The following is a 12,339-nucleotide window of genomic DNA, read 5'->3' as shown; positions in this document are numbered from 1 at the left end:
GCTCCTTGGAAGCTAGTTTAGGAGTAGCCGGAGTCTTGATTGGGGCCAACGCTTTGGTAGGAATGGAAGTCCTCGAAGCTGCAGATCAAGAACCCCCTGTTGCAGGCACCAATGCCAAAGTAGGGGCAGGAGCAGTATACCGGTTCGCAATCATGGGGGCCACAGCCTGGAAGACCTCCTGAGTCACGTCAGCCATTGTCTTACCAGCCTTGAAGGCATCTAGAGTGGCCTTCATATTTTCCTAGGACAGGGAAAAGTTCTTCAAGAGCTTGATGTTATCCATGGGAACAACAAAAGCTGAAAAAGAGATGTCAATCCAGTTAGAACTCAAAATAATAAAAAGAAATTGCAACAAGGAAGAAAAGCAGAAAAATAATAATACTAGCTTTCCGACAGTCCCGAAGGCTGGACATGAACATGCTCTTCTCGACATCATACTTCTTCCTTACAGAGGTCAGTCGAAGAAAGCAGACTTGGTACAACAGGGTCAATTTGAGGAAGTCGTTGCAACCTTGAGAGACTTTCCCCAAGAGAGATCAATATTCCAGTTGATTCCCGAGCTCTCTTTTAGCTCGACTACTACAAAGGTCTCAGCCCAGTCTTTTATCGAATTCTTGTACCGGGTAAAGATGGATAATCCTGCCCGAGGATCAAAGTAGTAGAACCTGTGGTTAGATATGACGAGGCGAAAAAAGGTGGAGAACAAAGCGATAGAGAGGGAAAAATCCCAATACAGACAAATGGACTCAAAACAACATATAAACAAAATGAAATTGGGAGACAACATACGGGGAGTCACTTTGAAGTGACAAAAGACCTCAATAAAGAAAGGGGTAAAAGGAAAGGTCAGCTCGAAATCACGCTGCTTGACAAAGAAGACCAAGCTGCACTCTTGCTTGGCGTCTATTAAGCCCACAGGAGGTGAATTGGGAAGGACAATCCTTTCATTAAGAAGGGGAGCCCTAATCCTATAAATCGTGGTATCAACGTAGTTGTTAGAGAAGAAATTAGAAAGGAAAGAAGGGGTAATGGAGAACACCAGACCCACGATATCGGGGATTCTAACTGAAGTCATGAGAAAAGTAAGACGTACCTCAAACTGAGAAAGCAGAGATTACAGAGAAGAAGGAGAGCAAGATAGCAGAGGCAGCGCAAGAGGAAGAACTGTGAGTGAAATCAAAAGTGCGAATTTGAAATAGATAAAGGTGGAAAGAAGACGTTTTGATAAAAGCACTCCTAGAGCTGCACAGTAATAATTGAAGTTTCGAGATTTATTCCCTCATTAATCATGGAATAATTAATGAGCGGGTAAAGGGACACTTGATAACTATTGGGTCTCGAATACCATGACCACAGCTAAACCCATGTAGGAAGGCCTGACCATAGCCTCATCAAATCCCGCTACGCGGGTCCATCCACTAGTTTGCGGCCCCGACTTCAGACAAATAGGCCAGACAGAGCAGGATTCGGGCCCATTGAAGGGAGATCCAACTCAACTGACTTGATAGGTCAGTGGGGCAACAGACCCCTATACATTCGGGATCGTGTCCACATGGTATCGGAGGAAATTAAATAACAGTTTGAAGTTGATAAAGGACACAGTACATCCGTACATCCGTACGTACTGCCTAGCGTGATGTTGACAGAATGTACTATAGCAAAACGGCAGTTACACGTTACTAGAAAATAAAATGGAAAGGAATAAAAAAAGAAAAGCATGAATTAGCTACACAAGTTCATAAATACATATATTGAGTCTACCGTCTATTGGATTTCACGACATCATCATCCATTCTTGCATCTTCTTAAATTCTATTTAATGTTGGTTTGAAAATCAACCACTCTTTATTAAGAGAGATAATGCCAACTTTAAGATCAGCCATTGACATTTACAAAGCTCTCTCTTTCTTGTGTTCGCCAGTTAGCAAAGCTTCATAACTTCATTTACAAAACAAGAAGCTTTCTGATGTGACTGTTATTTATTTAGCACTTGTATATATATATATATATATACATATATCTCTGTCTTTCACTTCCATTAACGACCGGAGTACATCAAAAGGCCGTATAAATCATGAAGAATTTGAAAAAAAGAAAAAGAAAAACTGTATAGACGTGATGTGCAGCTCTCAAATATTATTACTCTCATTTCTTCTTAAAAATTCTTCTCAAAGTAGACCATCTTGTCTCCGAAACAAGTTCTGGAACTGGAGCAGCCATTGGTGCCTCCATTGGAGCTGAAGGTATGAGTTCTCTTCTGGGTTGCTTCTCTGCATATACCATCATTCTCCTGTCATTTGTCACTGCTGTGATTTTATCAACTGCAATAAGAGAATCAAAAGAACATATCCAAACATTTTATAAGTCTCATATACTATACATGCCAAACTGAAAAAGGCAAGTAGGTGGCTGTTGCTCATCTACTTACCATTGGAATACAAGGCAGGTTTTGAAGATTCTGATAAGAGAATGAGCGTAGGGGTGAGGATTGTGAGAACAGCCCAGAAGAAGAATATCACTACAAAAGTTCTCTCACTCATTTGTTGAAGGAAAGTGACACCACTTGATACTGTTATGAGAGAGAGAGAGAGAAGAAAAGTATAAGGAGGAGGAGGAGAGCTTGCATACATTAGCTGGCCATGTTTGAGAAACGTTGTTATGATTATAAAAACACTTGAGAAGTACTCAAACTTGTTTAATATTTTTAATTGTCTTGGTAGATTGAAGTAATCAAGTTGTAAAAAGTATAAATATAAGATGTTTGTTAAGGTTCAGTTGTTGGAGAGTTGTTATCCCAGTTGGTGAATGATTTAGACATTCCCATCTGGCATCTCCATGGGCCAGGTCAATGAATGAAGAGCGACGTTGCTGGTTAGTTGAGGAGCCTGCCTGCCTTTCTTCTACTGCATCTTCTTTTTGTCCTTTGTGTTTCATACTAATGGAGTACTTGTAGGTGTTACTTGAGAATGATTATGACTTCCAACGTTTGGTTATGGACTTCACTTTTTCATGAGAAACTTTGCTACGTGGTAAACTTAGCCAACCCATATGATGACTTTGAGATCAGCATCTGTGATATGCAGAGTAAACTCGAAGCAAACATCCGGATTTTACCGTAAAAGTTGAAGCTAAGATAACGGTGCTTATGGGAAGTTTTTGCCCAGGCCGGAATTATGTTGCCTCGTGGTATAGAATCATGGTACAAATTTACCTAGATCCAATCTAAATAAATATTTCTCTATTTGCCGAATCAGCTATATTTATAAAGGAAAACTTTTATTCATACCAAAAATAAAAACGTAAAATCATGTAAAATAAGAGTTATTCAACGATTGATTTAAACAATTGGGTGTAGATAAAAATTACTCTGTTGATATTAGAAAAAATATTCAATAAACCAATGAATAAAATATTATCGTATAAATTCGGAATATCACCATATCTACCCAAAATATTATGTTAAAGTTGAGGAGATATATCTAATCAATCATAATAAGACACGTCAATAACTTTATTAAAAAATAAAATTAAAATTGTTAAACTATTATGTGTTTGATGATTAATTTTAAATTATGTAATGATTTGTTATATCATTATTAGGTAGATATATCACCTTTACTTGATGATATAGTATATCATGACTGCTGGACTTTTTATATCTGACGGTCAAGCCTTAAAGAAGAATGCAGATACAAGGCCCACCAGACATTTCTCAAAACAAATCAGCCCCACGGACACGATTTAGTCCGGTGATGAAAAGCAGGCCGGGTAGGACACGCACACAGGTCCATCTGAAGGAAGTTTAGCCTGATGACGTGACAAGAGATAGGGGAGCAAACTCAGCTATTTTGCAGCCCTGCCCGCATGTCCATCGAAAGAATTAAATAGCCACCTAGCGTGGAAAAAGTGACAGAAACAGGTGACACTATAGTAGAGAGGCAGTTAAATGTCACTAACGGACAAAAGAAAAAGGAATAAAAGAGGAGAAACGTCTTTTTCTCCGTCTAACCTTACACAATCTGTAAACCTATTTTCTAGATCTCAGAATATCACCAATAAATATTAATTAATTTCTCTTATAATCTCAATTTTAAATTATTAAATAATACTAAAATCTGCATATACCTATATTTTTTTTTTCTTAAGATTATCAATTTATTCAACATGTATTTTCTTTTAGGTTGAATATATTATCCTTAAAGTCATATTACTTATTTAATTTACAATTATTTTATTTACAACTTTAACTTATACGCTACATATTAACTTAACCCGGTGTACCAAAAAATATTATATGAACGTATTGTGAAAATCCATTTTCTAGCCACTTTCTACTAAGATTTAAAGGTAGGAAAAGAAATAATTAAGGTAAATTTTTTACGTTTGTATTTTTTTTTTAAGCAAAAAGTGTTAAAAGTACTGTGCTTATAGTTAATTTGGATTTTAGAAATTATTATTAATGAAATAAATATAAAATTGAGAGTTAAAATAACTTTTTAATTTGGATTTTAGAAATTATTATACACCCGTTTACTTTATGTATTTTTTAAAAATATTTTTATTTTGACAGTAACCTCGGAAGTGTTCAATCAATTTTTTCATACTTTTAAAATTACTCATATTTTTTAAATAAGAATGTGAGTTTACCCGTCAAAATCATTCGATTTGAAAAATTAAAATACAATAATTTATCATTTTTAATTTTTTTTTTTTTCAGAAAGGTGTATCTAATCTGATTTCAATATAAAAATTTATCAACTGATAATTATTTTTCTCTTCAATGATTTAAAACCAGATAGAAACTAAATTTAATTATTCCATTCTATAAACAATTTAAATTAACAATCCTATTTTCCCTAAATCTCAGATTATCAATCTTTTGCTATAAACAGAATAACCCGAAGAATCAATAGAGCGAAAACGGGAGAGAAGTGAGATTGTAGATTGAAAATTTTTAAAAGAATGATGGGCCCTGCCATTGTCCATTTATACAAACTGACAGCTCAAACAACCTCAAAACACTAGACATAATATGGCAACTGATCATGTACAAGATTAGATTCCTTTTAAAAAATAGAATAGAGAAGAAATTCAGGAAGAAAAAAAGTGTGTATAAAGAAACATGATGGCCCAAATAAAAAATGTGTGCATCTGAAAGCATTCAAGTAACATCTTCTAATGAATACAAAACAAAAGTGAATCTTCAACCTGTATGAATTTTGCATGTCTTCAAGAAGTAAACAAGCAATTTATCCAAAACCCATAAGCTGAAGGTTTGAAAAGGCTCCAGAAAATAGTTCAGTCCTTCGTTATACCACTGCTACCTGCAGCAGACTTGGTCCCAGAATATTTCTGTCAATAATCAATGAGAAAGTAGGGTTTAGTTGAAAGAAAGAAAGAAGGAAGAACAATAGGTAGCAATGATCAATTGACACCAAACTTTCAGAAAGATTGAGAATGGATTCAAGATGGTGGCAAAAGGGGCAGTAATGGCTCAAACTTTCCAAGATCTCACCTGCTTTCCAAAACTAAATGGAATGTATTTGTACTTAATCATGTGCATGATTTGGCGCTTCATTGTGAGGATAAACAGTACAATCCAATAGCAAAGCAATATCGGCCAAAAGACAGGAACGTCAAACACAGAAAAAAAGGTCATTAGGAAAGCTACGCAGAAGGCCTTGGTGATGGAATACCTGAAACCAGAACGAAAAGAACAATTCATTTTGCATCCAGAATTCATAGAAATGCTATTCTGAAAATAAAAATAGTGACAGGCAGATGGTAATATTATACACAATCACTGAAGCACAATGTAATTCCCCTAAGTACTCTGAATAAGGACATGGCTTTACCAAGCAAATACCATGTGATATATCCTACTTGTGACAAACTTACCTAGAACAGTGTCTTTTCTTACATAATCTTTCATGCCATCCATAATTTCAATTGGCATTCTTAGGCTTCGTCCTAAGCTTCAAGAGTCAGGACTTGGGATAAGCAAATGATATCCTCGTTTACAAAGCAAGAACATCATTTTAAACCAAAAACTCCTAGAAATAAAGCCCACAGCAAACCAATAATGATAAACAGTTGTCAAATACATGTTCTCTAAGTTCCACCAACATGAAAAACAACTGAGAGTCTCAGACTACAAATTACAGGTTTCTCACTGCTTTTAACAAGTGATAGTGTTGGACTGCAGCCCCTGAAGTACAAGCAATTAGAAGTTTAACTTTATTACCTACTTGATGACTATGCTCAAAGACAACTTAATGAAACTAAATGAGCAGAATGATTCATCAGGCTAAAAGTTGCATAATAAATTGATCAATTACCAGAACTTAAACTCAGGAAGGCGGCGAATGAAAGGCCTGAACTCATCTGATTCTTTTGTTGGCAAAGAAGCTCCATCCAAAACTTCAAGTTCAGGATCAACCTTTGGTGATAGAAACCCAATCAACAAATTCAAGATATAAATTCCGAGGCCATATGAGACAATGTAAAAACCTTGAACACAGTAAACTCGCAACATATATATGGCTGCAGCTACAAGAGTTCCCAGCCATCTTTGCACCGTATGAGGTGTTGATCGATCCAGATAGTACTGGAATGCCCTTGAGAAATCTTTTCTCCACTTGGCAAGAGGTGCCACAGTGGAGGCAGTATCACCTCCGGCGCCTTCCATGGATTATTACCTTGTAATTCTCCTGTACACCAAAAAGGAACCAAAACCAACACTTTTATTGCTCTGAGGAAAGTGGACAAAGAAAGTAAATGATGGGAAATAATGAAAATTAGATTTCTTAATTCCCTTCTAAACCTCAAAAAAACTTCCTCTCAATTTGGAGAAAGAGAGGCTTAGTGACAAGGGTGTAAGAGCAAAAATACACTTCATATCCAAGAAAGATTATAGAGGCTGTAAACATATAATTGACACCATATCAATTACAAATGCTACATGGCGAGGGTATAACGGTAAAAATAGACTTTACAAACTTATGTATTTCCTATCCACACCTACCAAACAATGTAATTTTTTCTTTTCTTTTCGTCTGCTAAAATATCTTTTCATTTCCATTGCACAATTAAGAAACCAAACATACCATCTGAAACAAGAGGACGCCAAACAATAATTGATTTTACAATGCCCATATCAAGCTACCTATGTTCTTCACCAAGAAATAAATCTCATGTGGAGCACAAGGTTTAGGTATGCTTCCATTTCTTCCATAAATTACACTGAATAATCCGAATTTTCAAGCATCTAACTGTTTCCTTTATTTTCTTCTTTCATATGTTTTCTAAGTAACCAAACAACACATTAACAAGCCCCCATTTTCTCCACCCACTCATTTAATTAATATAATAGGAAATAAAATGCATCAAACCGCTAGATTCGGTTTCTAATTTTCCTAATTAAGTTGATCAGTATGATCTAGTTTGATATCAAAAGAATCAGTAAACAAACAAAACCAAGCTAGAAATCAAAGCTAACCTTTCAGAAATGTCGCAATCAGGACTAGGCCCAGCACCGTACAGATCCAAATAAAGCTATAAAATTGGTAAAAGAAATCTACAATGGGTACCCAAGCAAGCTCTTGTTTCTTGCTTCTCTTCCTTCTGGATTTCTTGTTGAATGCTAGAAAATTTACAGGTTAACTCCGTTTATTGGAAACGAAAACTTTGCCTTGTGCTATTGTCTTTGGATTTTTTGCCCTTCTCCTTGCTGAGTGACGCGTGTCCTATTTTACCAGTCGAAACGCCAATCAGGGGCACCTTGGTAATTCTGTATAGCGAAATCCCCATTTTGCCCTCCCATTTCTCTTGAAAATTCCACCATATCTCCCGTACCTCCGCCATTCCCATCACAGCATAGTGTAGTGGTGATTAGTTGAAGCCTCACAGGACTAACCAACCGATCGACAAGAAGATGGGGACCCTAGGCAGAGCTATATACTCCGTCGGATTCTGGATTCGCGAGACCGGCCAGGCCCTCGATCGTCTCGGCTGCCGCCTCCAGGGCAACTATTACTTCCAAGAACAATGTAAGCTCCTCATTTTTCAAAACCCTAGATGGTTAGATCCCGTGCCAATTTCCTCTGTGAACACTTCTCTTTATAGCATCTGAAATTATCTATTCGTGTTCCCCGCTTGTGCATTGCCTAAACCAATAGCTTCTGATGCTAATGCTTTTGGTGGTCTTGCGTAATTTAGAGTTGTTTTATCATAATGTAACTTCTTGTTTTTTGAGATTGAAGAGTACATTGGGTTCAATTGTATATTAATTCGGTAATTCCGTTTTTTTAGTGTCTAGACATCGAACACTCATGAACGTATTTGATAAAGCTCCTGTGGTTGATAAGGATGCATTTGTGGCTCCCAGTGCGTCTATCATTGGGGATGTTCAAGTCGGAAGAGCAGCATCTATTTGGTATGGTTGTGTTTTGAGAGGTAAGATTTGTAGAATCTGGGTTTTTTTTTGCACTCTGTGATGCATTTAATTTTTGTTTATTAATCAGTTATGGCTTGAACCTGAAACATTATTTATAACTACCTTTTCTTGAATAGCTATCAATAGTTTAAAAAAAAAAATTGCCCACAAACTTTTCCCTTTTCTTTGCAAATCAATGAATTCCATTTTCAGAGCTGTTTGTCTGGGCTCAGGTTTGCAAGCTCATTTATGAGCCTTTCCAGACTGCCTCTTCATTTCTTCTATACAGCTACAAAATATTATGCTGTGGAAGCTGAGCAAAATGGTCCAGTCTCTTTGAATTGAGTTGATGATAGCGAAGATAATATAACCAGCTCGAATACACTGCAACCATGTTCCTTTTGCTTATATTGCAGTCTGGTTTTCTTTGCTTGTCAAAACTAGAATGTTGCTGATAGATCGTTAAGCATGGGTAGCCTGAGTGGACCTGCCTTTGGATAATTTATAGCCTATTTTCATTGATAAAGTGCAGTCTATTATGATTGTTGTTGAAATGAAACAGCAATAAAGACTAATGGGAATGCATTGTTAGAGTTTCTATTTTTAGTTCAAGTGGTTATTATAAGTAATGTATTTTCCTGTTTTTGCCTCTTCTGTTCAAATATGTTTGGAATCTTAGGCCCATGATTTGACCAATCAATTTCTTGATGAAGATAGTGAACATCTAATTAGGTCATAGATGATTCTAGATCATATCGAGGCTCAGCATTTATTTTGAGTCTTATGTTTTATATTGGGGTTGTCCTTTAATGAGGATAAAACATACAATAGAAATTTCCTTGTGAGTTCCATGTCCATGTGGTCCACTTTATGTGATTGCTTACAGTTATGTGGTTGTTCTTGTTGGGTTTGCTTACAGTTATGTAAATTTTCTTTATGGACAGGTGATGTGAACAGCATTAGCATTGGGTGTGGAACTAATATACAAGACAACACCCTTGTGCACGTAGCTAAATCCAATCTAAGTGGGAAGGTGCTACCAACTATAGTTGGGGACAATGTTACCGTAGGTAAGCAATATGGGGTCATTTATTGGATGTTAACCAACCTGATGTAGGCTTCAACTGTCCTATGTATTATGATTTAAAGTTTGAACTGGGCAGGCCATAGCGCTGTTTTACATGGCTGTACTGTGGAGGATGAGGCTTTTGTTGGTATGGGAGCAACACTTCTTGATGGTGTTGTTGTAGAGAAACACGCCATGGTTGCTGCTGGAGCCCTTGTAAGACAGAATACAAAGATCCCTGCTGGAGAGGTATATCTGCTCATGCTCTTTCTCTGCAGGAGGATACTGATATGTATAACTTTTAATATTATTTTCCACTGGTTTGGGAGTATGCTTTAAAGTATTCTCCTACAAGATGTGTCAATTTTCAATATATTCATTGGTTTTGTGCGTATGAACACGCAGGAAGCATTTGAGTACTTTGCTGGAAAATTAAAAATGAAAAAGAAAATTTGAGGAAATTTAAAGCACAAAGGTATTAACATGGCATGGTAAACAAATAAACAAAAAAGTATTGCCTTTGCTTGTACTTCTCTTGTGAATATTGGATGCAAAATGTTATGATGAACCATGTTTAGTGTGTTTATTAGCCAGTAATTTGAGCTTCCATGGTAAGTTTTACACTTGGGTACTGAGTCTTGAAATTTTTGTGCTTGAAGCATGGCAATGGGATGAGTGTTGTTTATCCCTGATCTAATCCACTCTAAATCATTCAAATGATGTATCCTCAGAACTTCATTCACATCATAAAATCGCTTGAATTTTAAAGGGTTTTGCCATTGTTTCAATTTGGTATAAAAGGTATGAAAGAATCATACTGCTTTTCCTTATCCTTTTTTTTTCCTTTTGTTTTTCCCACACAATTTGAATGATATTTGTTACATTACTTCTGAGATGTTTTTAATATGTCAATTTCTTTTTCTGATAAAAAAGGTAGGAAAAGCTGCATTGTCTTTGTCCTCCCTTAGATTATTTCTATTTTACACTCATACTGGGGCATTGTTCCTTTGCTCTCTTAAATACAACCCTTGTGACATTATGCTTAAAAGACCAGCTTAAATTGCTTACAATACATGCAGGTGTGGGGAGGCAATCCAGCAAAGTTTCTGAGAAAGCTAACTGATGAAGAGAGAGCCTTTATTGCACAATCAGCTACCAATTATTCCAATCTTGCACAGGTTCACGCAACTGAGAATGCTAAGCCTTTCGATGAGATAGAATTTGAGAAGGTGTTGCGTAAGAAGTTTGCTCGTCGGGATGAAGAGTATGACTCAATGCTGGGTGTTGTTCGTGAAACTCCCCCTGAACTTATCCTTCCCGATAATGTCCTACCAGATAAAGCACCCAAAGCAACTTAAGATTTTTTCATGAGGTATTGTTTCTTAAGATTCAAAGCTTGAGAGTTGACTTTCAAGATTTTTTTTTTTTTTTTTTTTTTTTTTTTTTTTTTTGTGCTAATACATGAAGGGACCACTTTCTTTCCTAGTTCCAATAATACCAAACATGTTTAGGGCAGATAAGTGGCTCCTTTTTAGCTTATGGCTCCGCTGAATTTGTGGTCGTTTGGACACTACATTCTTCCATAAAGAGAAGTTAATGTCATAAAGGAGGGTTAACTTTGATGATCATCTGATCCTTGTAACAAGATGTTTTCTGCTTGATGTGATTTTGTAATCTGTATTTTTGGTATCCAGTCAAAAATCAGAGATGACAGAGTAATTAGTTCTTTTCAACAGTACAATTTTTCTTCTATTGTGCTTACTACCCCTGTGAACTTCTGAATGCTTTTTACTACTATTACTGTTATTATTATTATTACTATTTATGATGTCTAATGTAACTAAACCAGAAACCGAAGGAGTATATCAAAGCAGAGGTGTTTTGCTTGTTTGAATAGAATGACATAATGCCTGTTAAGTTGCTGACAGGATCTGTGAAGAGACTGCGTAATTTATGTTCGCATAAATAGAGGGCTATAGTGTTGCTACAGATGAGTGGTTGCTTCTATGGGGGCTGAATAAAGAAACTTAGTAGACATCATCTAAATAACTTGTGAAGCTTTAAGTGCATGAATCAATGGGAGCTTGTATTTAGCTATAAAACAGATTATTCTAAAGAGGAATTTTGTGGTGTTATTTTACCTTTTTTAGTGCCATGATATCAAGTACGAGTTAATTACAATTCAGACGAGCGATCAGAAAGGGAGGGTTAGCATGGTTTTGATTTGGTTTAAAAGTAGTTCTGATTTCGAATTCAGTTTTGCTCTAGATCAATTCATGTTGAGAAGATCCAAGGGGTGGAAACAAAATTTTGAAATTTCTTTGGAAAAGTCACAGGTTGAATCGGATCAGAATCATCAGAATGTTGGGTCAACCCCTTAGCCCTAGTCCAATGTTGGGAAGGGGGGGGACCCATATCCATCAAAGGATCCCGGGTTTAGAATACAAGATTGGGTTTGATTGCTTACTTTTTAACTTAAAATAGACGAGTAAATTACTTTTAAATTGTTTAATTAATAGATATTTAAAAATAATTTAATTTGCCAAAATTATTAAAAAGGGTATGTTTGTTTTCTGCCATCATAAACGAGGGTAATAGTTTAGGGTTTGCATTATTTTTTTTTTTCCAATGAAATGTACTAATTTTATGATGCTCGTTTCTTGCTCTAAACAAATCTCACACGAAGGTGATGGCTGCATTATACTGTTCTCTGATTTTAATTTCAACGTTGGAAAGATTTTTTTTTTTTTAAAGTTTTTGAGGCTTTAATTTATTGATATTAGAGTTGTACTTTATTTTCTGTTGAGTCTCTAAAATTGAGAGAACTCAAATGCAAAAC

General features: G+C 36.0%; 3 protein-coding genes across 3 annotated transcripts; 1 reads left to right on the top strand and 2 right to left on the bottom strand.

Annotated features, from left to right (window-relative positions):
* Positions 1–1,588: 1,588 nt before the first annotated feature.
* On the bottom strand, positions 1,589–2,666 carry LOC110615760. Its single transcript, XM_021757848.2, has 2 exons — positions 2,429–2,666; positions 1,589–2,321 (listed from the first exon to the last, which is right to left on the bottom strand). The coding sequence occupies exons 1-2, from the start codon at positions 2,628–2,630 to the stop codon at positions 2,146–2,148; spliced, it is 378 nt and encodes a 125-aa protein (XP_021613540.1). The 5' UTR covers positions 2,631–2,666; the 3' UTR covers positions 1,589–2,145.
* Positions 2,667–4,923: 2,257 nt separating this feature from the next.
* LOC110615759 (protein RER1B) lies at positions 4,924–7,739 on the bottom strand. Its single transcript, XM_021757847.2, has 4 exons — positions 7,499–7,739; positions 6,339–6,710; positions 5,516–5,696; positions 4,924–5,352 (listed from the first exon to the last, which is right to left on the bottom strand). Exons 2-4 carry the CDS (start codon positions 6,686–6,688, stop codon positions 5,299–5,301), a joined length of 585 nt encoding a protein of 194 aa, XP_021613539.1. The 5' UTR covers positions 6,689–6,710; positions 7,499–7,739; the 3' UTR covers positions 4,924–5,298.
* A 37-nt stretch (positions 7,740–7,776) lies between these two features.
* On the top strand, positions 7,777–11,262 carry LOC110615758 (gamma carbonic anhydrase 1, mitochondrial). Its single transcript, XM_021757845.2, has 5 exons — positions 7,777–8,048; positions 8,311–8,454; positions 9,379–9,504; positions 9,598–9,749; positions 10,580–11,262. The coding sequence occupies exons 1-5, from the start codon at positions 7,934–7,936 to the stop codon at positions 10,856–10,858; spliced, it is 816 nt and encodes a 271-aa protein (XP_021613537.1). The 5' UTR covers positions 7,777–7,933; the 3' UTR covers positions 10,859–11,262.
* Positions 11,263–12,339: the final 1,077 nt, after the last annotated feature.

Source organism: Manihot esculenta, chromosome 5 (genome assembly GCF_001659605.2).
Source record: "Manihot esculenta cultivar AM560-2 chromosome 5, M.esculenta_v8, whole genome shotgun sequence".
In the NCBI taxonomy this organism is placed as follows: domain Eukaryota; kingdom Viridiplantae; phylum Streptophyta; class Magnoliopsida; order Malpighiales; family Euphorbiaceae; genus Manihot; species Manihot esculenta.
This window is presented reverse-complemented; position numbering and strand designations above follow the sequence as displayed.